Source organism: Oncorhynchus mykiss, chromosome 1 (genome assembly GCF_013265735.2).
Source record: "Oncorhynchus mykiss isolate Arlee chromosome 1, USDA_OmykA_1.1, whole genome shotgun sequence".
NCBI lineage: Eukaryota > Metazoa > Chordata > Actinopteri > Salmoniformes > Salmonidae > Oncorhynchus > Oncorhynchus mykiss.
In genome coordinates, this window is record NC_048565.1 from 1,088,639 (window position 1) to 1,114,459 (window position 25,821).

The 25,821-nt window shown below is 46.1% G+C and overlaps 1 protein-coding gene across 1 annotated transcript in view; it reads left to right on the forward strand.

The window, feature by feature from the left end:
* The first annotated feature begins 757 nt into the window (after nt 1–757).
* The window catches only part of tubgcp5 (tubulin, gamma complex associated protein 5), a 44,513-nt gene continuing 19,449 nt past the window's right edge, over nt 758–25,821 (forward strand). Inside the window, exons 1-12 of the mRNA XM_036978058.1 lie at nt 758–1,323; nt 1,433–1,486; nt 1,575–1,683; nt 2,597–2,693; nt 2,784–2,860; nt 4,612–4,738; nt 11,877–11,994; nt 12,179–12,268; nt 14,521–14,614; nt 15,863–16,106; nt 16,453–16,655; nt 22,648–22,763. Of these exons, the coding sequence (XP_036833953.1) occupies nt 1,184–1,323; nt 1,433–1,486; nt 1,575–1,683; nt 2,597–2,693; nt 2,784–2,860; nt 4,612–4,738; nt 11,877–11,994; nt 12,179–12,268; nt 14,521–14,614; nt 15,863–16,106; nt 16,453–16,655; nt 22,648–22,763 (1,469 nt within the window). The 5' untranslated portion in view covers nt 758–1,183. The remainder of the gene's footprint in view (nt 1,324–1,432; nt 1,487–1,574; nt 1,684–2,596; nt 2,694–2,783; nt 2,861–4,611; nt 4,739–11,876; nt 11,995–12,178; nt 12,269–14,520; nt 14,615–15,862; nt 16,107–16,452; nt 16,656–22,647; nt 22,764–25,821) is intronic.

Sequence of the window (25,821 nt, forward strand, 5' to 3'; positions counted from 1 at the left end):
ACCAAAATTTGGGAGGCCAGATGTGGTGCAGTTAATGACACCCTCAAGTGGTCACCGACGGGATTGGTTCAATTTATAAAACAGGAAGTTTGGAAAAGAATACAATTTGAAATAGATAAGGGGGGCATTGCATCAGTAAGACAGAGATGGAAAGGGATTTACCCGTCATTGTAAATGTGTTTCTAACCGATATATAATTGTATTACATAGGTACAATTGAAATGTAAACTAAGCCTTTGTAGATATTTGATGTACACTGAGGTTTATCCAGAGTGCATTTTGGCATATGTGTATATATATGTATATATTTTTATTTATAGAATTGTTTGTATTGTTTTTGGAGATTGTTAGAGGCATGTTAAGCTTGAATATAGGCCAATAATACTGGTCAGGTTCTGCAGAACAGCACTTTTTTTTAGGAGTTTTGATATTCTTATATGGTTACGGTACTTGTTGATACTGTTTAAGTATCCATGTTATGTACAACGTTATGCACTAAATTTGTAATTGTATTTGAATGTGAAATGAAAATAAAAATTATTAAAAAAAAATATATATATATATATACATATATATTTATATATATATTAAAAAAAAAAAAAAAATCCCATACCCCATCCCCGCACAATTCATTTTGTATTCTAGTAGGCCGTCATTGTAAATAATAATTTCTTCTTAACTGACTTGCCTAGTTAACTAAAGTTAAAAAATATATATGTTTTGAAATGCGGGCTTTTATTTTGAAGGTTTTTTCATTACCATAGGACAGTGACGTCATCGTTAGCGTTGCTAGTAGTCGAGAAGTTGTTGCATGAAGATAGCTAGCTATGATAATAAACATTAACGGCTGAAACAAATTCATTCATTGCAACGTCTTCTGATGCAGAAATAATGCATGCGATTTAATTTCTCTAGTTTAGTATCATAACTTCAAGGGACGTGTCTTTAGGCCTTTACTCGTTGCTAACGCGTAGCTAGCTAGCTCCCACTGTTTCCACATAATGAATTTCAACGCAACGGCCAGCTAATAAGCTGGCATGCTAATTGAAAAATATTTAGCTGGCACTATCCGACGATACAGCATCAAGAGTCCAGCTATCAATAAATGCAGTTTCTTCGTTGGTGAATTTTACAGCACAGTGAATGTATTAGCTTGCTAACGCTAGTCAAATTGGTCACAATAATGTCACAGGCGCACTGGACCAAATTCGAAAAGGAGACCGAGGAAGAGGTGAAGAACCTGGTCAAGCACATCAGTGGGATTCAAGATGAAGAAGAGCAGAACTTTCAACTGGCACTGAAATTTACCTGGTCCAATTTCAGGTAAGGATGCCACATTTTAATTATGATTACACAGCTGCTTTAGAAAAGGTGAAATAGTCAAAGATGAACTGTTATGATGGTCATCGTGGGTTTGTCTCTGTGTTGGCAGGTTTCACCGTTTCCTAGATGCCAATAGTCATAAAGTTCAACGCAGTGTGAATGGGTGAGTTGGCAAACAGGTTATATGATTTGTGTATGTAGAATTAACGTTACCTGTTCATTATGAGCATGATGCAATACCACTGTTTCAGGATCTATGAGAAACTGATGGTGCATTCAGACCTGAGTAAAGCAGAGAGCTGGGTCAGACTGACAGAAGAGTTCCTCAACTCACCTCTACCCAACACAGATGGAACTAAGGTATGGTTGGACCAGAAACATACTGCACACAGACTCTATAATTACAAGTGAGGTGGGGGTGGGGGGCAGGAAGCATAGTGTGGCACCAGTGACTGAAAGGTCAATGTAAATAGTCTGGGTGGGCATTTGATTAGTTGTTCAGCAGTCTTCTGTCTTGGGAGTAGAAGCTGTTCAGGAACATTTTGGTCTTAGACTTGGGGCTCCGGTACCACTTGTTGTGCGGTTGTAGAGAGAACAGTTTTTGACTTGCGTGACTGGAGTCTTTGACAATTTTTTGGGGCCTTCCTCTGACGCTGCCTGGTATAGAGGTCCTGGATGTCAGGAAGCTTGGCCCCAGGTTATGTACTGGGCCGTACGCACTACCCTCTGTAGCGCCTTGCGGTCGGAGGCCAAGCAGTTGCCATACCAGGCAGTGATGCAACCAGTCAGGATGCTCTCGATGTTGCAGCTGTAGATTTTTTTGAGGATCTGAGGACCCATGCCAAATCTTTTCAGTCTTCTGAGGGGGAAACAGTGTTGTCGTGCCCTCTGCACGACGGTCTTTGTGTGTTTGGAACATGACAGTTTGTGGTGTAAAAATGTCAGGGAAGACACTTGCTGGTTGGTCTGTGCTCTCAGTACACGTCCTGGTAATCCATCTGGCCCCGCGGCTTTGTGAATGTTGACCTGTTTAAAGGTCTTGCTCACATCGGCTACGGAGAGCGTGATCACACAGTCGTCTGGAACAGCTAGTGCTCTCATGCATGCTTCAGTGTTTCTTGTCTCAAAGCTAGCGTAAAAGGCATTTAACTCGTCTGGCAGGCTCGCATATGATCAACATAATGCACACAGCCTGTATCATAAAATGAACCTGTACGCTTAGTTTGCAGTGCAGTGAATGACCTACCTTGTGTCCTCCTATGTTTTGTTACAGACTGACGTTCATCACAGTCTCCTGGACCTTCTCCTACACCTCTCCGACTCTCCCCTTAACTCCAACTACAGCGAGACACCCAGACTGAAGGAGACTGGTGAGTACATAACCCTTTCCTTCCTCTGATTTTCCTCTTACTCCTGATGTGTTCTCAGTCTGGACTACATGACCCCCTGTGTCTGTGTAGAGAAAGAAGACGACTTTGACTGGTGTGGATATTTAAAGGAAGGAGAGCTAGACACAGATCCATATCCAGACACCCCAGTGAGTAAAACATGATTCAACTCTTTCTTCTGCTCATTTTCCATTTCAAACATGTTCCGTGATGTTCAGCCCTTCATTTATATTATTACCAGAATCTACTGCACTGTTTTGAAACCGTGGCGCCGTCCAAATGCCACCCTTATTGACCAGAGCCATCTCTCTCCAAGCACTCTGTCTGATTCAGTCAGTTCTAATGGGATGGCTGATTTGATGTAGTGTGTAGTCCTTCCTCTTCCTGGCCTTGTTTTGATGCTAACTGTTAACTGTCTCTAACAGGAGTCTCTCTCTCTTACTACTGAGTGATTAGTGCTTTTTGAGGTCGGTTTGGTTTCGGTTCCAATATTAAAAAATTCTAGATTTTTTTACAACATCAAATGCATTATAAAATGACGACATTAAAATGATTTCAGAGCTTTTTAATTGAAATTCCAAAGCCAAAAATAGTGGAAGAAAATATTCCATTGTCTTTGTCAGGTCCACATTGGGTAGACATCAATTGAAAAATAGGAAATTCCTATGAAATAATACAATATTTCAGTTGTGTATATTGCATTTTGTATTTGATGACTTTATTATTTTTCATTCCTTAAAGTCATCATCTCATCTCTGCTAAGGCAGTAGCAGCCAGCCAGACCATCTAACGTTATCTCTGAAGACAGCACGGGGAGAACAGTCATCCTATTTAGCTAGCCTGCCTCAGTACGCTTCATAGCTGTTTGACCAAATAATTTGACTAGTTCTTCAAAGTAGATACGGCATACTTCCACAAACTGTCTCTATTCCTCGTCCTTGTGTACATTCCTCTCATGCGGTCTGTGTTCCTCTACCTCTTTACCATAGGAGCTGTCTGTTAAACATCTCTCTATCTAGGAGGGGTCTGTTAAACATCTCTCTATTTAGGAGCGGTCTGTTAAACATCTCTCTATCTAGGAGCGGTCTGTTAAACATCTCTCTACCATAGGAGCGGTCTGTTAAACATCTCTCTACCATAGGAGCGGTCTGTTAAACATCTCTCTACCATAGGAGCGGTCTGTTAAACATCTCTCTACCATAGGAGTGGTCTGTTAAACATCTCTCTACCATAGGAGCGGTCTGTTAAACATCTCTCTACCATAGGAGCGGTCTGTTAAACATCTCTCTACCATAGGAGCGGTCTGTTAAACATCTCTCTACCATAGGAGCGGTCTGTTAAACATCTCTCTACCATAGGAGCGGTCTGTTAAACATCTCTCTACCATAGGAGCGGTCTGTTAAACATCTCTCTACCATAGGAGCGGTCTGTTAAACATCTCTCTATCTAGGAGCAGTCTGTTAAACATCTCTCTATCTAGGAGCAGTCTGTTAAACATCTCTCTATCTAGGAGCGGTCTGTTAAACATCTCTCTATCTAGGAGCAGTCTGTTAAACATCTCTCTATCTAGGAGCGGTCTGTTAAACATCTCTCTATCTAGGAGCGGTCTGTTAAACATCTCTCTATCTAGGAGCGGTCTGTTAAACATCTCTCTATCTAGGAGCGGTCTGTTAAACATCTCTCTATCTAGGAGCGGTCTGTTAAACATCTCTCTATCTAGGAGCGGTCTGTTAAACATCTCTCTATCTAGGAGTGGTCTGTTAAACATCTCTCTATCTAGGAGTGGTCTGTTAAACATCTCTCTATCTAGGAGTGGTCTGTTAAACATCTCTCTATCTAGGAGTGGTCTGTTAAACATCTCTCTATCTAGGAGTGGTCTGTTAAACATCTCTCTATCTAGGAGTGGTCTGAGGAGGAAAGCGAGGACGAGGACAGTCAGCAGCCGCTCAGCAGAGAGGATTCTGGGATACAGGTGGACCGTACCCCCCAGGAGGACCAGGAGAAGACGGTCCCTGTTACCTGGACAGGTACAGATCATATACTCTCAATACCTGAAGCCCAATCTTGTGATTACAGTGGGTTTATTGTGTTGTGGTTATAGCGGGTTTATTGTGATTACAGTGGGTTTATTGTGACTACAGTGGGTTTATTGTGACTACAGTGGGTTTATTGTGACTACAGTGGGTTTATTGGGATTACAGTGGGTTTTTTGTATTGTGGCTACAGTGGGTTTATTGTGGCTACAGTGGGTTTATTGTGGCTACAGTGGGTTTATTGTGACTACAGTGGGTTTATTGTGACTACAGTGGGTTTATTGTGGTTACAGTGGGTTTATTGTGATTACAGTGGGTTTATTGGGATTACAGTGGGTTTATTGGGATTACAGTGGGTTTATTGTGACTACAGTGGGTTTATTGTGACTACAGTGGGTTTATTGTGACTACAGTGGGTTTATTGTGGTTACAGTGGGTTTATTGTGATTACAATGGGTTTATTGTCTTGTGGCTACAGTGGGTTTATTGTGACTACAGTAGGTTTATTGTGACTACAGTGGGTTTATTGGGATTACAGTGGGTTTATTGTCTTGTGGCTACAGTGGGTTTATTGGGATTACAGTGGGTTTATTGTGACTACAGTGGGTTTATTGTGACTACAGTGGGTTTATTGTGGTTACAGTGGGTTTATTGTGATTACAGTGGGTTTATTGTCTTGTGGCTACAGTGGGTTTATTGTGACTACAGTGGGTTTATTGTGACTACAGTGGGTTTATTGTGACTACAGTGGGTGTATTGTGGTTACAGTGGGTTTATTGGGATTACAGTGGGTTTATTGTGGTTACAGTGGGTTTATTGTGATTACAGTGGGTTTATTGTGGTTACAGTGGGTTTATTGTGATTACAGTGGGTTTATTGTCTTGTGGCTACAGTGGGTTTATTGTGACTACAGTGGGTTTATTGTGGTTACAGTGGGTTTATTGTGGTTACAGTGGGTTTATTGTGACTCCACTGGGTTTATTGTGGCTACAGTGGGTTTGTGATTACAGTGGGTTTATTGTGTTGTGACTACAGCGGGTTTATTGTCTTGTGGGTTTATTGTGACTACAGTGGGTTTATTGTGATTGCAGTAGGTTTATTGTTTTGTGATTACGGTGGGTTTATTGTGACTACAGTGGGTTTATTGTGTTGTGACTACAGCGGGTTTATTGTCTTGTGGTTACAGTGGGTTTATTGTGACTGCAGTGGGTTTATTGTGTTGTGACTACAGTGGGCTTATTGTGTTGTGACTACAGCGGGTTTACTGTGTTGTGACTACAGCGGGTTTGTTGTGACTACAGCGGGTTTATTGTGACTACAGTGGGTTTATTGTGACTACAGTGGGTTTATTGTGACTACAGTGAGTTTATTGTGACTACAGTGGGTTTATTGTGACTACAGTGGGTTTATTGTGACTACAGTGGGTTTATTGTGACTACAGTGGGTTTATTGTGACTACAGTGGGTTTATTGTCTTGTGATTACAGTGAGTTTATTGTGATTACAGTGGGTTTATTGTGATTACAGTGGGTTTATTGTGATTACAGTGGCTTTATTGTCTTGTGATTACAGTGGGTTTATTGTCTTGTGATTACAGTGGGTTTATTGTGATTACAGTAGGTTTATTGTGATTACAGTGGGTTTATTGTGATTACAGTGGCTTTATTGTCTTGTGATTACAGTGGGTTTATTGTGATTACAGTGGGTTTATTGTGATTACAGTGGGTTTATTGTCTTGTGATTACAGCGGGTTTATTGTTTTGTGACTACAGTGGGTTTATTGTGATTACAGTGGGTTTATTGTGATTACAGTGGGTTTATTGTGATTACAGTGGGTTTATTGTGGTTACAGTGGGTTTATTGTGATTACAGTGGGTTTATTGTGATTACAGTGGGTTTATTGTTTTGTGATTACAGTGGGTTTATTGTGATTAGTGGGTTTATTCTGACTACAGTGGGTTTATTGTCTTGTGGCTACAGTGGGTTTATTGTGATTATAGTGGGTTTATTGTGGGTTTATTGTCTTGTGATTAGTGGGTTTATTGTGTTGTGGTTATAGCGGGTTTATTGTCTTGTCATTACAGCGGGTTTATTGTCTTGTGATTACAGTGGGCTTATTGTGACTACAGTGGGTTTATTGTGATTACAGTGGGTTTATTGTGACTACAGTGGGTTTATTGTCTTGTGATTACAGTGGGCTTATTGTGACTACAGTGGGTTTATTGTGATTACAGTGGGTTTATTGTGATTACAGTGGGTTTATTGTGTTGTGACTACAGTGGGTTTATTGTGTTGTGACTACAGTGGGTTTATTGTGTTGTGATTACAGTGGGTTTATTGTGGTTACAGTGGGTTTATTGTGATTACAGTGGGTTTATTGTGATTACAGTGGGTTTATTGTGATTACAGCGGGTTTATTGTCTTGTGGCTACAGTGGGTTTATTGTGATTACAGTGGGTTTATTGTGATTACAGTGGGTTTATTGTCTTGTGATTACAGTGGGTTTATTGTCTTGTGGTTACAGCAGGTTTATTGTGATTACAGTGGGTTTATTGTCTTGTGGGTTTATTGTGATTACAGTGGGTTTATTGTCTTGTGGTTACAGTGGGTTTATTGTGACTACAGTGGGTTTATTGTGGTTACAGTGGGTTTATTGTGATTACAGTGGGTTTATTGTCTTGTGGCTACAGTGGGTTTATTGTGACTACAGTGGGTTTATTGTGACTACAGTGGGTTTATTGTGACTACAGTGGGTGTATTGTGGTTACAGTGGGTTTATTGGGATTACAGTGGGTTTATTGTGGTTACAGTGGGTTTATTGTGATTACAGTGGGTTTATTGTGGTTACAGTGGGTTTATTGTGATTACAGTGGGTTTATTGTCTTGTGGCTACAGTGGGTTTATTGTGACTACAGTGGGTTTATTGTGGTTACAGTGGGTTTATTGTGGTTACAGTGGGTTTATTGTGACTCCACTGGGTTTATTGTGGCTACAGTGGGTTTGTGATTACAGTGGGTTTATTGTGTTGTGACTACAGCGGGTTTATTGTCTTGTGGGTTTATTGTGACTACAGTGGGTTTATTGTGATTGCAGTAGGTTTATTGTCTTGTGATTACGGTGGGTTTATTGTGACTACAGTGGGTTTATTGTGTTGTGACTACAGCGGGTTTATTGTCTTGTGGTTACAGTGGGTTTATTGTGACTGCAGTGGGTTTATTGTGTTGTGACTACAGTGGGCTTATTGTGTTGTGACTACAGCGGGTTTACTGTGTTGTGACTACAGCGGGTTTGTTGTGACTACAGCGGGTTTGTTGTGACTACAGCGGGTTTATTGTGACTACAGTGGGTTTATTGTGACTACAGTGGGTTTATTGTGACTACAGTGGGTTTATTGTGACTACAGTGGGTTTATTGTGACTACAGTGGGTTTATTGTCTTGTGATTACAGTGAGTTTATTGTGATTACAGTGGGTTTATTGTGATTACAGTGGGTTTATTGTGATTACAGTGGCTTTATTGTCTTGTGATTACAGTGGGTTTATTGTCTTGTGATTACAGTGGGTTTATTGTGATTACAGTAGGTTTATTGTGATTACAGTGGGTTTATTGTGATTACAGTGGCTTTATTGTCTTGTGATTACAGTGGGTTTATTGTGATTACAGTGGGTTTATTGTGATTACAGTGGGTTTATTGTCTTGTGATTACAGCGGGTTTATTGTTTTGTGACTACAGTGGGTTTATTGTGATTACAGTGGGTTTATTGTGATTACAGTGGGTTTATTGTGATTACAGTGGGTTTATTGTGGTTACAGTGGGTTTATTGTGATTACAGTGGGTTTATTGTGATTACAGTGGGTTTATTGTTTTGTGATTACAGTGGGTTTATTGTGATTAGTGGGTTTATTCTGACTACAGTGGGTTTATTGTCTTGTGGCTACAGTGGGTTTATTGTGATTATAGTGGGTTTATTGTGGGTTTATTGTCTTGTGATTAGTGGGTTTATTGTGTTGTGGTTATAGCGGGTTTATTGTCTTGTCATTACAGCGGGTTTATTGTCTTGTGACTACAGTGGGCTTATTGTGACTACAGTGGGTTTATTGTGATTACAGTGGGTTTATTGTGACTACAGTGGGTTTATTGTCTTGTGATTACAGTGGGCTTATTGTGACTACAGTGGGTTTATTGTGATTACAGTGGGTTTATTGTGATTACAGTGGGTTTATTGTGTTGTGACTACAGTGGGTTTATTGTGTTGTGACTACAGTGGGTTTATTGTGTTGTGATTACAGTGGGTTTATTGTGGTTACAGTGGGTTTATTGTGATTACAGTGGGTTTATTGTGATTACAGTGGGTTTATTGTGATTACAGCGGGTTTATTGTCTTGTGGCTACAGTGGGTTTATTGTGATTACAGTGGGTTTATTGTGATTACAGTGGGTTTATTGTCTTGTGATTACAGTGGGTTTATTGTCTTGTGGTTACAGCAGGTTTATTGTGATTACAGTGGGTTTATTGTCTTGTGGGTTTATTGTGATTACAGTGGGTTTATTGTCTTGTGGTTACAGTGGGTTTATTGTGACTACAGTGGGTTTATTGTGGTTACAGTGGGTTTATTGTGATTACAGTGGGTTTATTGTCTTGTGGCTACAGTGGGTTTATTGTGACTACAGTGGGTTTATTGTGACTACAGTGGGTTTATTGTGACTACAGTGGGTGTATTGTGGTTACAGTGGGTTTATTGGGATTACAGTGGGTTTATTGTGGTTACAGTGGGTTTATTGTGATTACAGTGGGTTTATTGTGGTTACAGTGGGTTTATTGTGATTACAGTGGGTTTATTGTCTTGTGGCTACAGTGGGTTTATTGTGACTACAGTGGGTTTATTGTGGTTACAGTGGGTTTATTGTGGTTACAGTGGGTTTATTGTGACTCCACTGGGTTTATTGTGGCTACAGTGGGTTTGTGATTACAGTGGGTTTATTGTGTTGTGACTACAGCGGGTTTATTGTCTTGTGGGTTTATTGTGACTACAGTGGGTTTATTGTGATTACAGTAGGTTTATTGTCTTGTGATTACGGTGGGTTTATTGTGACTACAGTGGGTTTATTGTGTTGTGACTACAGCGGGTTTATTGTCTTGTGGTTACAGTGGGTTTATTGTGACTGCAGTGGGTTTATTGTGTTGTGACTACAGTGGGCTTATTGTGTTGTGACTACAGCGGGTTTGTTGTGACTACAGTGGGTTTATTGTGACTACAGTGGGTTTATTGTGACTACAGTGGGTTTATTGTGACTACAGTGGGTTTATTGTGACTACAGTGAGTTTATTGCGACTACAGCGGGTTTATTGTGACTACAGTGGGTTTATTGTCTTGTGATTACAGTGAGTTTATTGTGATTACAGTGGGTTTATTGTGATTACAGTGGGTTTATTGTGATTACAGTGGCTTTATTGTGATTACAGTGGCTTTATTGTCTTGTGATTACAGTGGCTTTATTGTCTTGTGATTACAGTGGGTTTATTGTGATTACAGTAGGTTTATTGTTTTGTGACTACAGTGGGTTTATTGTGATTACAGTGGGTTTATTGTGATTACAGTGGGTTTATTGTGATTACAGTGGGTTTATTGTGATTACAGTGGGTTTATTGTGGTTACAGTGGGTTTATTGTGATTACAGTGGGTTTATTGTGATTACAGTGGTTTTATTGTTTTGTGATTACAGTGGGTTTATTGTGATTAGTGGGTTTTTTCTGACTACAGTGGGTTTATTGTCTTGTGGCTACAGTGGGTTTATTGTGATTATAGTGGGTTTATTGTGGGTTTATTGTCTTGTGATTACAGTGGGTTTATTGTGATTAGTGGGTTTATTGTGTTGTGGTTATAGCGGGTTTATTGTCTTGTCATTACAGCGGGTTTATTGTCTTGTGATTACAGTGGGCTTATTGTGACTACAGTGGGTTTATTGTGATTACAGTGGGTTTATTGTGACTACAGTGGGTTTATTGTGTTGTGACTACAGTGGGTTTATTGTGTTGTGACTACAGTGGGTTTATTGTGTTGTGACTACAGTGGGTTTATTGTGTTGTGATTACAGTGGGTTTATTGTGGTTACAGTGGGTTTATTGTGATTACAGTGGGTTTATTGTGATTACAGCGGATTTATTGTCTTGTGGCTACAGTGGGTTTATTGTGATTACAGTGGGTTTATTGTCTTGTGATTACAGTGGGTTTATTGTCTTGTGGTTACAGCAGGTTTATTGTGATTACAGTGTGTTTATTGTCTTGTGGGTTTATTGTGATTACAGTGGGTTTATTGTCTTGTGGTTACAGTGGGTTTATTGTGATTACAGTGGGTTTATTGTCTTGTGGCTACAGCGGGTTTATTGTGGCTACAGCGGGTTTATTGTGATTACAGTGGGTTTATTGTCTTGTGGTTACAGCAGGTTTATTGTGATTACTGTGGGTTTATTGTCTTGTGGTTACAGTGGGTTTATTGTGATTACAGTGGGTTTATTGTCTTGTGGCTACAGCGGGTTTATTGTGGCTACAGCGGGTTTATTGTGACTACAGCGGGTTTATTGTCTTGTGGCTACAGCGGGTTTATTGTGGTTACAGCGGGTTTATTGTGGTTTCAGTGGGTTTATTGTGGTTACAGTGGGTTTATTGTGGTTACAGTGGGTTTATTGTGGTTACAGTGGGTTTATTGTCTTGTGATTACAGTGGGTTTATTGTCTTCTGATTACAGTGGGTTTATTGTCTTGTGGCTACAGTGTGTTTATTGTGATTACAGTGGGTTTATTGTGATTACAGTGGGTTTATTGTCTTGTGGGTTTATTGTCTTGTGGGTTTATCTTGATTACAGTGGGTTTATTGTGATTACAGTGGGTTTATTGTGATTACAGTGGGTTTATTGTGATTACAGTGGGTTTATTGTCTTGTGGGTTTATTGTCTTGTGGTTACAGTGGGTTTATTGTGATTACAGTGGGTTTATTGTGGTTACAGTGGGTTTATTGTGGTTACAGTGGGTTTGTCTTGTGATTATAGTGGGTTTATTGTGACTACAGCGGGTTTGTTGTCTTGTGGGTTTATTGTCTTGTGATTACAGTGGGTTTATTGTCTTGTGATTACAGTGGGTGAGCCTGATGCCAGGTCCTGGTTAGAGCAACATGTGGTTACTCCGTACTGGCAGGGCCACACTCCCCGCTTCCCTCACAGTCTCCATCTACACTCCAACCTGCTCAACGTCTGGTATGACCCCTGAACCTGGCAACCTGGGTTGAGTCCCAAATAGAACACGATTCCCTATATAGTACACTGCTTTTGACCTGGCCCAAATCGCTCTGGGCAGACATGGTTATCTGAGCATGCTGTGTTGATGTTTGTGAAGAGATTGTAATCCTAAAGCTTTATTGCGTTTTTTTTTTCTCCACAGGGACCAACACGTGTACAACACTGACCCATTGTATCTGCCTGAAGAGAAAGCCTTTGTCACCGAGACGCAAGTGATCCGGGAGACATTGTGGTAAGATGGGATGGTTGATCCGGGAGACACTGCGGTAAGATGGGATGGTTCTCTTGGTAGCGACTGTCAACATTTCCGCGCTGGCAGGTTGTGTAATTCCACTGAGACTTTTTGTTGTCATCGTGGTCCAATTTCCATGCTGATGCTCTCAGGCGTGACTCAGGATAGTCTTTACCTTGGTAACCTTCTTAGACAATGAGCTGTGGACTTCTCCTCCTTCAGCCTTTATACTGGATAGAATATTTTCTTTCTGGACTATATGAGCGGGAAAAAACGAATGATCAGGTGAATGGCCGATATAGTGGGGGCTGGTGAATGGCCTATATAGTGGGGGCTGGTGAATGGTCTATATAGTGGGGGCTGGTGAATGGCCTATATAGTGGGGCCTGGTGAATGGCCGATATAGTGGGGCCTGGTGAATGGCCGATATAGTGGGGGCTGGTGAATGGTGTATATAGTGGGGGCTGGTGAATGGCCGATATAGTGGGGGCTGGTGAATGGCCTATATAGTGGGGGCTGGTGAATGGTCTATATAGTGGGGGCTGGTGAATGGCCTATATAGTGGGGGCTGGTGAATGGCCGATATAGTGGGGGCTGGTGAATGGTCTATATAGTGGGGGCTGGTGAATGGCCGATATAGTGGGGGCTGGTGAATGGCCTATATAGTGGGGGCTGGTGAATGGTCTATATAGTGGGGGCTGGTGAATGGCCTATATAGTGGGGGCTGGTGAATGGCCTATATAGTGGGGGCTGGTGAATGGCCTATATAGTGGGGGCTGGTGAATGGCCTATATAGTGGGGGCTGGTGAATGGCCTATATAGTGGGGGCTGGTGAATGGTCTATATAGTGGGGGCTGGTGAATGGCCTATATAGTGGGGGCTGGTGAATGGTCTATATAGTGGGGGCTGGTGAATGGCCTATATAGTGGGGGCTGGTGAATGGCCTATATAGTGGGGGCTGGTGAATGGCCTATATAGTGGGGGCTGGTGAATGGCCTATATAGTGGGGGCTGGTGAATGGCCTATAATGACTTCAACTGTAGCTAGACATCGGTCAGAGCTGTCGGTCAGAGCTGTCGGTCAGAGCTGTCTGCTGACAGAATGTCTGTTCTGAATTCTCATCCAAGTTTAGAAGTGCTACTGAAGAACAAAACGAGTCTGAAGCCGAGCAGAAATGACATTAAGAAGCTTTTTAGATCTGTGTTTACTAAACACAGCAAGATATTAGTTTTGCGGTTTTTATCTTTATCTCCTGCTTGAAAAACATGACCCCTCAGTTTAAGTTGCTATGTAAGTGGCTGAATTAATAAGGGGATGGGGCATCATATTGTGTTCGCTTCCTGCCATGTTTGAGAAGTCAAAGCCCTTTGGATCAGTTATTTTACAATACTATGTAAATAGCCAGGAAACACCAGGACTGTCACTCTGGACTGGCAGGTAAATTAGACTTCTATGCCTGTGTGCTTCTAAAAATTCATCTTTCAGCACTTCACTCACAGTTCGCACAGGGCAGTTCACACAGGGCAGTTCACACAGGGCAGTTCACACAGGGCAGTTCACACAGGGCAGTTCACACAGCGCAGTTCACACAGGGCAGTTCACACAGGGCAGTTCACACAGGGCAGTTCACACAGGGCAGTTCACACAGGGCAGTTCACACAGGGCAGTTCACACAGGGCAGTTCACACAGGGCAGTTCACACAGGGCAGTTCACACAGGGCAGTTCACACAGCGCAGTTCACACAGGGCAGTTCACACAGGGCAGTTCACACAGGGCAGTTCGCACAGGGCAGTTCACACAGTTTTTAGTTGCATTCGTTTAAAATGGTCGCACTAGAGCCCTGGCTCCAGAACTTTGGCGTCTACTTAAGTATTTTTTTTAAACCTCACGCTTTGGGCTGGATATATCAATGTGTAGTTCATACATGCAGAATCTGAATTACGGTTTTACCTTAATTAGCCACAACATCCTTTGTTTGAAAGTGACTGTTTTCTGAAAGCTGCGCAGTGCCGTTTCCCCCTCGTACGCCAGCCCCCTAGCAATGCGAGTTCCAGCCAATGAGCTTTAGCCCCTCGCCATTTGAGTGACAGCTAGCAAGATGCACACACAGCAGAGAAAGAGGGAGCCAACGACGTAGTACTCCCGTTTTGGCTCTTGAGCGCTACGGTCAGAGCTACTGGTTAAAAATGATGCAAATCTTCCGGAAAGTCTCTTTTAGGGCTTCAGTTGATCCATGATTGTTTGTCCCCAGGCTGCTCTCTGGGGTGAAGAAACACTTTATATTCCAGCATCAGGATGGAAAAGTGGTGGTCAGGAATGATGTGGTGGTCACTCACCTGACTAACGTAAGACTACAAGTCTAATCATTACATGTGTATATTACAATCTGGAACAAATTGGTCTCATAAATTGGAATTCCCTGTCTAACCCCATCTCTCTCTCCTCTCTATCTGTCCTTCTTTTTCTTTCTCTCTCCTTTCTCCTCTCTCTCTCTCTCTGTCTCTCTCTCCTCTTTCTCCTCTCTCTCTCTCTCTTTCTACTCTCTCTCTCCTCTCTCTGTCTTTCTCTTTCTCTCCTCTTTCTCGTCTCTGTCTCTCTCCTCTCTCTCCTTTTTCTCCTCTCTCTCTGTCTCTCTCTCTCCTCTTTCTCCTCTCTCTCTCCTCTTTCTACTCTCTCTCCTCTCTATCTGTCTTTCTCTTTCTCTCCTCTTTCTCGTCTCTGTCTCTCTCCTCTCTCTCCTTTCTCCTCTCTCTCTCTCTCTGTCTCTCTCTCCTCTTTCTCCTCTCTCTCTCTCTCTTTCTACTCTCTCGCTCCTCTCTCTGTCTTTCTCTTTCTCTCCTCTTTCTCGTCTCTGTCTCTCTCCTCTCTCTCCTTTTTCTCCTCTCTCTCTGTCTCTCTCTCTCCTCTTTCTCCTCTCTCTCTCCTCTTTCTACTCTCTCTCCTCTCTATCTGTCTTTCTCTTTCTCTCCTCTTTCTCGTCTCTGTCTCTCTCCTCTCTCTCCTTTTTCTCCTCTCTCTCTCTTTCTGTCTTACTCCTCTCTCTTTCTCTTACTCCTCTCTCTTTCTGTCTTACTCCTCTCTCTTTCTCTTACTCCTCTCTCTTTCTGTCTCTCTCTCCTCTTTCTGTCTCTCTCTCTGTCTCTCTCCTCTCTATCTGTCTTTCTTTTTCTCTTTCTCTCCTCTTTCTCTCTCTGTCTCGCTCCTCTCTCTCTCTCTCTGTCTCTGTCTCTCTGCTTTCTCCTCTCTCTCTCTCTGTCTCTTTCTTGGTCTCTCTCTCTCCTATTTCTCCTCTCTCTCTCTTTCTCTCTTTCTTGTGTCTGTCTCTCTCCTCTCTCTCCTTTTTCTCCTCTCTCTTTCTCTCTCTGTCTCGCTCCTCTCTCTCTCTCTGTCTCTCTCTCTCTCCCCTTTCTCCTCTTTCTCCTCTCTCTCTCTCTCTTTCTCGGTCTCTCCTATTTCTCTCCCCTCTCTCTCTCTCTCTCTCTGTCTCCTCTTTCTCTGTCTCTCTCTTTGTCTCTCTCCTTTCTACTCTCTTTCTCTGTCTCTCTCTCCTCTCTCTCCTCTTTCTTCTCTCTCTCTGTCTCTCTCCCTGCTAGAACTGCCTACGGTCCGTGTTGGAGCACATAGCAGTCTATGGCCAGGCAGTGTTCCGGCTGCAGAGGTTTATAGACGAGGTAACGGGGTACGACACTGAGCCCTGCCCTCCAGGCTCCTACTCCTCTAAGCAGGGCACCGAGCCTCCCTTCAGGACTTACCAGGCTTTTGTCTGGGCTCTCTACAAATACTTCACCTCCTTCAAACAGGAGCTCACCACCATAGAAAGAGACCTCATAGGCAAAGGCAGGTTTACCTTTCATCGTTATACGTTGATGAGTTTCTTGTGGCTTTTGTCTGATGTATACTGTTATTACAGTTGCGAAATTCAGCTAACTTCCATGTTGTGGTCGGAGGTGACGCTGTTATAACCTCTAGATGAGACTGTGACCCTGTTATAACCTCTGTAGATGTGACGATGACCCTGTTATAACCTCTAGATGAGACGGTGACCCTGTTATAACCTCTAGATGAGACGGTGACCCTGTTATAACCTCTAGATGAGACTGTGACCCTGTTATAACCTCTAGATGAGACGGTGACCCTGTTATAACCTCTAGATGAGACTGTGACCCTGTTATAACCTCTGTAGATGAGACGGTGACCCTGGCGGGGGTGCTGGACAGACTGACCCCTCACCTGGCCCAGATCAAGGTGCTCCACAAGGTGTTCTGTACGGGTGTGGCAGAGGTCCCCCCTGAGACCCCTAACGTGGTGCGGGCCTCACACCTGCTCAACACACTGTACAAGGCTATCATAGAGTACGACAGCGTGGGAGAGGCATCCCAACAGGCCGTGAGTGTTTGTGTTTACATGTCTGTGTGTCTGACCGTGTCTGTGAGTGTGACCGTGTCCACACACTGTGACCGTGTCCACACACTGTGACCGTGTCCACACACTGTGACCGTGTCTGTGAGTGTGACCGTGTCTGTGAGTGTGACCGTGTCTGTGAGTGTGACCGTGTCTGTGAGTGTGACCGTGTCTGTGAGTGTGAGTGGGACCGTGTCTGTGAGCGTGTCCGTGAGTGTGACCGTGTCTGTGAGTGTGAGTGGGACCGTGTCTGTGACCGTGTCCGTGAGTGTGACCGTGTCTGTGACCGTGTCCGTGAGTGTGACCGTGTCTGTGACCGTGTCCGTGAGTGTGACCGTGTCTGTGACCGTGTCCGTGAGTGTGACCGTGTCTGTGACCGTGTCCGTGAGTGTGACCGTGTCCGTGAGTGTGACCGTGTCTGTGAGTGTGACCGTGTCTGTGAGTGTGAGTGGGACCGTGTCTGTGAGCGTGTCCGTGAGTGTGACCGTGTCTGTGAGTGTGAGTGGGACCGTGTCTGTGAGCGTGTCTGTGTGTCTGACCGTGTCTGTGAGTGTGACCGTGTCTGTGAGTGTGACCGTGTCTGTGACCGTGTCTGTGTCTGTGACCGTGTCTGTGAGTGTGACCGTGTCTGTGAGTGTGACCGTGTCTGTGACCGTGTCTGTGTGTCTGACCGTGTCTGTGAGTGTGACCGTGTCTGTGACCGTGTCTGTGTCTGTGACCGTGTCTGTGAGTGTGACCGTGTCTGTGAGTGTGACCGTGTCTGTGACCGTGTCTGTGTGTCTGACCGTGTCTGTGTGTCTGACCGTGTCTGTGAGTGTGACCGTGTCTGTGAGTGTGACCGTGTCTGTGACCGTGTCTGTGAGTGTGACCGTGTCTGTGACCATGTCTGTGAGTGTGACCGTGTCTGTGACCTTGACCGTGTCTGTGACCTTGTCCGTGTCTGTGACCTTGTCCGTGTCTGTGACCGTGTCCGTGAGTGTGACCGTGTCCGTGAGTGTGACCGTGTCCGTGAGTGTGACCGTGTCTGTGAGTGTGACCGTGTCTGTGAGTGTGACCGTGAGTGTGACCGTGTCTGGGAGTGTGACCGTGTCTGGGAGTGTGACCGTGTCTGGGAGTGTGACCGTGTCTGGGAGTGTGACCGTGTCTGGGAGTGTGACCGTGTCTGTGACCTTGTCCGTGTCTGTGAGTGTCTCCATGTCTGTGAGTGGGACCGTGTCTGTGACCATGTCTGTGAGTGTGACCGTGTCTGTGACCGTGTCTGTGAGTGTGACCGTGTCTGTGACCGTGTCTGTGACCGTGTCTGTGAGTGTGACCGTGTCTGTGAGTGTGACCGTGTCTGTGAGTGTGACCGTGTCTGTGAGTGTGACCGTGTCTGGGAGTGTGACCGTGTCTGGGAGTGTGACCGTGTCTGTGAGTGTGACCGTGTCTGTGACCTTGTCCGTGTCTGTGAGTGTCTCCATGTCTGTGAGTGGGACCGTGTCTGTGACCATGTCTGTGAGTGTGACCGTGTCTGTGAGTGTGACCGTGTCTGTGACCGTGTCTGTGACCGTGTCTGTGAGTGTGACCGTGTCTGTGAGTGTGACGTGTCTGTGACCGTGTCTGTGAGTGTGACCATGTCTGGGAGTGTGACCGTGTCTGGGAGTGTGACCGTGTCTGGGAGTGTGACCGTGTCTGGGAGTGTGACCGTGTCTGGGAGTGTGACCGTGTCTGGGAGTGTGACCGTGTCTGGGAGTGTGACCGTGTCTGGGATTGTGACCGTGTCTGGGAGTGTGAGTTTGACCGTGTCTGTGACCGTGTCCGTGTGTCTGACCGTGTCTGTGAGTGTGACCGTGTCTGTGTCTGTGAGTGTGACCGTGTCTGTGTCTGTGAGTGTGACCGTGTCTGTGTCTGTGAGTGTGACCGTGTCTGTGTCTGTGAGTGTGACCGTGTCTATGACCTTGTCCGTGTCTGTGAGTGTGACCGTGTCTGTGAGTGTGACCGTGTCTGTGAGTGTGACCGTGTCTGTGAGTGTGACCGTGTCTGTGTGTCTGACCGTGAGTGTGACCGTGAGTGTGACCGTGTCTGAGTGTGACCGTGTCTGTGAGTGTGACCGTGTCTGTGAGTGTGACCGTGTCTGTGAGTGTGACCGTGTCTGTGACCATGTCTGTGAGTGTGACCGTGTCTGTGACCGTGTCTGTGACCGTGTCTGTGACCGTGTCTGTGTGTCTGTGTGTCTGTGACCGTGTCTGTGAGTGTGACCGTGTCTGTGACCGTGTCTGTGTGTCTGTGACCGTGTCTGTGTGTCTGTGACCGTGTCTGTGTGTCTGTGTGTCTGTGACCGTGTCTGTGAGTGTGACCGTGTCTGTGAGTGTGACCGTGTCTGTGAGTGTGACCGTGTCTGTGAGTGTGACCGTGTCTGTGAGTGTGACTGTGTCTGTGAGTGTGACTGTGTCTGTGAGTGTGACCGTGTCTGTGAGTGGGACCGTGTCTGTGACCATGTCTGTGAGTGTGACCGTGTCTGTGTCTGTGACCGTGTCTGTGACCGTGTCTGTGACCGTGTCTGTGAGTGTGACCGTGTCTGTGACCATGTCTGTGAGTGTGACCGTGTCTGTGACCTTGACCGTGTCTGTGACCTTGTCTGTGACCATGTCTGTGAGTGTGACCGTGTCTGTGAGTGTGACCGTGTCTGGTAGTGTGACCGTGTCTGGGAGTGTGACCGTGTCTGTGAGTGTGACCGTGTCTGTGACCTTGTCCGTGTCTGTGACCTTGTCCGTGTCTGTGAGTGTCTCCATGTCTGTGAGTGGGACCGTGTCTGTGACCGTGTCTGTGAGTGTGACCGTGTCTGTGAGTGTGACCGTGTCTGTGACCGTGTCTTTGACCGTGTCTGTGAGTGTGACCGTGTCTGTGAGTGTGACCGTGTCTGTGACCGTGTCTGTGAGTGTGACCGTGTCTGTGAGTGTGACCGTGTCTGTGAGTGTGACCATGTCTGTGAGTGTGACCGTGTCTGGGAGTGTGACCGTGTCTGTGTGTCTGACCGTGAGTGTGACCGTGAGTGTGACCGTGTCTGTGAGTGTGACCGTGAGTGTGACCGTGTCTGGGAGTGTGACCGTGTCTGGGATTGTGACCGTGTCTGGGAGTGTGAGTTTGACCGTGTCTGTGACCGTGTCCGTGTGTCTGACCGTGTCTGTGAGTGTGACCGTGTCTGTGTCTGTGAGTGTGACCGTGTCTGTGTCTGTGAGTGTGACTGTGTCTGTGAGTGTGACCGTGTCTGTGTCTGTGAGTGTGACCGTGTCTGTGAGTGTGACCGTGTCTGTGAGTGTGACCGTGTCTGTGAGTGTGACCGTGTCTGGGAGTGTGACCGTGTCTGGGAGTGTGACCGTGTCTGGGAGTGTGACCGTGTCTGGGAGTGTGACCGTGTCTGGGAGTGTGAGTTTGACCGTGTCTGTGACCGTGTCCGTGTGTCTGACCGTGTCTGTGAGTGTGACCGTGTCTGTGTCTGTGAGTGTGACCGTGTCTGTGTCTGTGAGTGTGACCGTGTCTGTGTCTGTGAGTGTGACCGTGTCTGTGTCTGTGAGTGTGACCGTGTCTGTGACCTTGTCCGTGTCTGTGAGTGTGACCGTGTCTGTGAGTGTGACCGTGTCTGTGAGTGTGACCGTGTCTGTGAGTGTGACCGTGTCTGTGAGTGTGACCGTGTCTGTGTGTCTGACCGTGAGTGTGACCGTGAGTGTGACCGTGAGTGTGACCGTGTCTGAGTGTGACCGTGTCTGTGAGTGTGACCGTGTCTGTGAGTGTGACCGTGTCTGTGAGTGTGACCGTGTCTGTGACCATGTCTGTGAGTGTGACCGTGTCTGTGACCGTGTCTGTGTGTCTGTGTGTCTGTGACCGTGTCTGTGAGTGTGACCGTGTCTATGACCGTGTCTGTGTGTCTGTGACCGTGTCTGTGACCGTGTCTGTGAGTGTGACCGTGTCTGTGAGTGTGACCGTGTCTGTGAGTGTGACCGTGTCTGTGAGTGTGACCGTGTCTGTGAGTGTGACCGTGTCTGTGAGTGTGACCGTGTCTGTGAGTGTGACCGTGTCTGTGAGTGGGACCGTGTCTGTGACCATGTCTGTGAGTGTGACTGTGTCTGTGACCGTGTCTGTGACCGTGTCTGTGACCGTGTCTGTGACCGTGACCGTGTCTGTGACCATGTCTGTGAGTGTGACCGTGTCTGTGACCTTGACCGTGTCTGTGACCTTGTCCGTGTCTGTGACCGTGTCTGGGAGTGTGACCGTGTCTGGGAGTGTGACCGTGTCTGGGAGTGTGACCGTGTCTGGGAGTGTGACCGTGTCTGTGACCGTGTCTGTGACCATGTCTGTGAGTGTGACCGTGTCTGTGAGTGTGACCGTGTCTGTGACCGTGTCTGTGAGTGTGACCGTGTCTGTGACCGTGTCTGTGAGTGTGACCGTGTCTGTGAGTGTGACCGTGTCTGTGAGTGTGACCGTGTCTGTGAGTGTGACCGTGTCTGTGAGTGTGACCGTGTCTGTGAGTGTGACCGTGTCTGTGAGTGTGACCGTGTCTGTGAGTGTGACCGTGTCTGTGAGTGTGACCGTGTCTGTGAGTGTGACCGTGTCTGTGAGTGTGACCGTGTCTGTGAGTGTGACCGTGTCTGTGAGTGTGACCGTGTCTGTGAGTGTGACCGTGTCTGTGAGTGGGACCGTGTCTGTGACCATGTCTGTGAGTGTGACTGTGTCTGTGACCGTGTCTGTGACCGTGTCTGTGACCGTGTCTGTGACCGTGACCGTGTCTGTGACCATGTCTGTGAGTGTGACCGTGTCTGTGACCTTGACCGTGTCTGTGACCTTGTCCGTGTCTGTGACCGTGTCTGTGAGTGTGACCGTGTCTGGGAGTGTGACCGTGTCTGGGAGTGTGACCGTGTCTGGGAGTGTGACCGTGTCTGGGAGTGTGACCGTGTCTGTGACCGTGTCTGTGACCATGTCTGTGAGTGTGACCGTGTCTGTGAGTGTGACCGTGTCTGTGACCGTGTCTGTGAGTGTGACCGTGTCTGTGACCGTGTCTGTGAGTGTGACCGTGTCTGTGAGTGTGACCGTGTCTGTGAGTGTGACCGTGTCTGTGAGTGTGACCGTGTCTGTGAGTGTGACCGTGTCTGTGAGTGGGACCGTGTCTGTGAGTGGGACCGTGTCTGTGACCATGTCTGTGAGTGTGACCGTGTCTGTGTCTGTGACCGTGTCTGTGACCGTGTCTGTGAGTGTGACCGTGTCTGTGACCATGTCTGTGAGTGTGACCGTGTCTGTGACCTTGACCGTGTCTGTGACCTTGACCGTGTCTGTGACCTTGACCGTGTCTGTGACCTTGTCCGTGTCTGTGACCGTGTCTGGGAGTGTGACCGTGTCTGGGAGTGTGACCGTGTCTGGGAGTGTGACCGTGTCTGGGAGTGTGACCGTGTCTGGGAGTGTGACCGTGTCTGGGAGTGTGAGTTTGACCGTGTCTGTGACCGACCGTGTCCGTGTGTCTGACCGTGTCTGTGAGTGTGACCGTGTCTGTGTCCGTGTCTGGGAGTGTGACCGTGTCTGGGAGTGTGACCGTGTCTGTGAGTGTGAGTTTGACCGTGTCCGTGTGTCTGACCGTGTCCGTGTGTCTGACCGTGTCTGTGAGTGTGACCGTGTCTGTGTCCGTGTCTGTGAGTGTGACCGTGTCTGTGAGTGTGACCGTGTCTGTGAGTGTGACCGTGTCTGTGAGTGTGACCGTGTCTGTGACCTTGTCCGTGTCTGTGACCGTGAGTGTGACCGTGTCTGTGAGTGTGACCGTGTCTGTGAGTGTGACCGTCTCTGTGTGTCTGACCGTGAGTGTGACCGTGAGTGTGACCGTGTCTGTGAGTGTGACCGTGTCTGTGACCGTGTCTGTGAGTGTGTTTGGTTTCGTGCATGTCTTTGAGTGAGAGTTAATCGACTCCAAACAGCCAGGTGTGTAACTGTCTAACTACCCTGACCTCTGACCTAGGTGGCTCTGTTATTCTCTCTGTGGACAGAGACAGTCAGACCATACCTAGAGATCGTGGATGAATGGATCGTTCATGGTCACCTGTTTGACCCCGCTAAAGAGTTCATCATTCAGAGGTATGGAACAAGCCTCGCTTCTGGCCATGTCATGAAAATATTTAGGCACTCAGGGTACATGGGCCGTTGATGAAGGCTCTCTTTACATGTCCTGACAGTGTTGGGTGTCATCTGTCGCCACCCTATTCGCTATATAGTGCACTACTTTAGACCAGAGCCCTATTCGCTATATAGTGCACTACTTTAGTACAGAGCCCTATTCCCTATATAGTGCACTATACACCAGAGCCCATAGGGAATAGTGCACTACTTTACACCAGAGCCCATAGGGAATAGTGCACTACTTTAGACCAGAACCCATAGGGAATAGTGCACTACTTTAGACCAGAGCCCATAGGGAATAGTGCACTACTTTAGACCAGAGCCCATAGGGAATAGTGCACTACTTTACACCAGAGCCCATAGGGAATAGTGCACTACTTTAGACCAGAGCCCATAGGGAATAGTGCACTACTTTAAACCAGAGCCCATAGGGAATAGTGCACTACTTTAGACCAGAACCCATAGGGAATAGTGCACTACTTTACACCAGAGCCCATAGGGAATAGTGCACTACTTTACACCAGAGCCCATAGGGAATAGTGCACTACTTTACTCCAGAACCCATAGGGAATAGTGCACTACTTTAGACCAGAGCCCATAGGGAATAGTGCACTACTTTACTCCAGAACCCATAGGGAATAGTGCACTACTTTACACCAGAACCCATAGGGAATAGTGCACTACTTTACACCAGAGCCCATAGGGAATAGTGCACTACTTTAGACCAGAACCCATAGGGAATAGTGCACTATTTTACACCAGAGCCCATAGGGAATAGTGCACTACTTTACTCCAGAACCCATAGGGAATAGTGCACTACTTTAGACCAGAGCCCATAGGGAATAGTGCACTACTTTACTCCAGAACCCGTAGGGAATAGTGCACTACTTTACACCGGAGCCCATAGGGAATAGTGCACTACTTTACACCAGAGCCCATAGGGAATAGTGCAATACTTTACTCCAGAACCCATAGGGAATAGTGCACTACTTTAGACCAGAGCCCATAGGGAATAGTGCACTACTTTACACCAGAACCCATAGGGAATAGTGCACTACTTTAGACCAGAACCCGTAGGGAATAGTGCACTACTTTACACCGGAGCCCATAGGGAATAGTGCACTACTTTAGACCAGAGCCCATAGGGAATAGTGCACTACTTTAGACCAGAGCCCATAGGGAATAGTGCACTACTTTACACCAGAGCCCATAGGGAATAGTGCACTACTTTACACCGGAGCCCATAGGGAATAGTGCACTACTTTAGACCAGAGCCCATAGGGAATAGTGCACTACTTTAGACCAGAGCCCATAGGGAATAGTGCACTACTTTAGACCAGAGCCCATAGGGAATAGTGCACTACTTTACACCAGAGCCCATAGGGAATAGTGCACTACTTTAGACCAGAGCCCATAGGGAATAGTGCACTATACACCAGAGCCCATAGGGAATAGTGCACTACTTTACACCAGAGCCCATAGGGAATAGTGCACTACTTTAGACCAGAACCCATAGGGAATAGTGCACTACTTTAGACCAGAGCCCATAGGGAATAGTGCACTACTTTAGACCAGAGCCCATAGGGAATAGTGCACTACTTTACACCAGAGCCCATAGGGAATAGTGCACTACTTTACTCCAGAACCCATAGGGAATAGTGCACTACTTTACACCAGAGCCCATAGGGAATAGTGCACTACTTTACACCAGAGCCCATAGGGAATAGTGCACTACTTTAGACCAGAGCCCATAGGGAATAGTGCACTACTTTAAACCAGAGCCCATAGGGAATAGTGTACTACTTTAGACCAGAACCCATAGGGAATAGTGCACTACTTTACACCAGAGCCCATAGGGAATAGTGCACTACTTTACACCGGAGCCCATAGGGAATAGTGCACTACTTTACACCAGAGCCCATAGGGAATAGTGCACTACTTTACTCCAGAACCCATAGGGAATAGTGCACTACTTTAGACCAGAGCCCATAGGGAATAGTGCACTACTTTACTCCAGAACCCATAGGGAATAGTGCACTACTTTACACCAGAACCCATAGGGAATAGTGCACTACTTTACTCCAGAACCCATAGGGAATAGTGCACTACTTTAGACCAGAGCCCATAGGGAATAGTGCACTACTTTACTCCAGAACCCGTAGGGAATAGTGCACTACTTTACACCGGAGCCCATAGGGAATAGTGCACTACTTTAGACCAGAGCCCATAGGGAATAGTGCACTACTTTAGACCAGAGCCCATAGGGAATAGTGCACTACTTTACACCAGAGCCCATAGGGAATAGTGCACTACTTTAGACCAGAGCCCATAGGGAATAGTGCACTACTTTACACCAGAGCCCATAGGGAATAGTGCACTACTTTACACCAGAGCCCATAGGGAATAGTGCACTACTTTAGACCAGAGCCCATAGGGAATAGTGCACTACTTTAGACCAGAACCCATAGGGAATAGTGCACTACTTTACACCAGAGCCCATAGGGAATAGTGCACTACTTTACACCAGAACCCATAGGGAATAGTGCACTACTTTAGACCAGAGCCCATAGGGAATAGTGCACTACTTTACTCCAGAACCCATAGGGAATAGTGCACTACTTTACACCAGAGCCCATAGGGAATAGTGCACTACTTTACTCCAGAACCCATAGAGAATAGTGCACTACTTTACACCAGAGCCCATAGGGAATAGTGCACTACTTTACACCGGAGCCCATAGGGAATAGTGCACTACTTTAGACCAGAGCCCATAGGGAATAGTGCACTACTTTACACCAGAGCCCATAGGGAATAGTGCACTACTTTACACCAGAGCCCATAGGGAATAGTGCACTACTTTAGACCAGAGCCCATAGGGAATAGTGCACTACTTTAAACCAGAGCCCATAGGGAATAGTGCACTACTTTAGACCAGAACCCATAGGGAATAGTGCACTACTTTACACCAGAGCCCATAGGGAATAGTGCACTACTTTAGACCAGAACCCATAGGGAA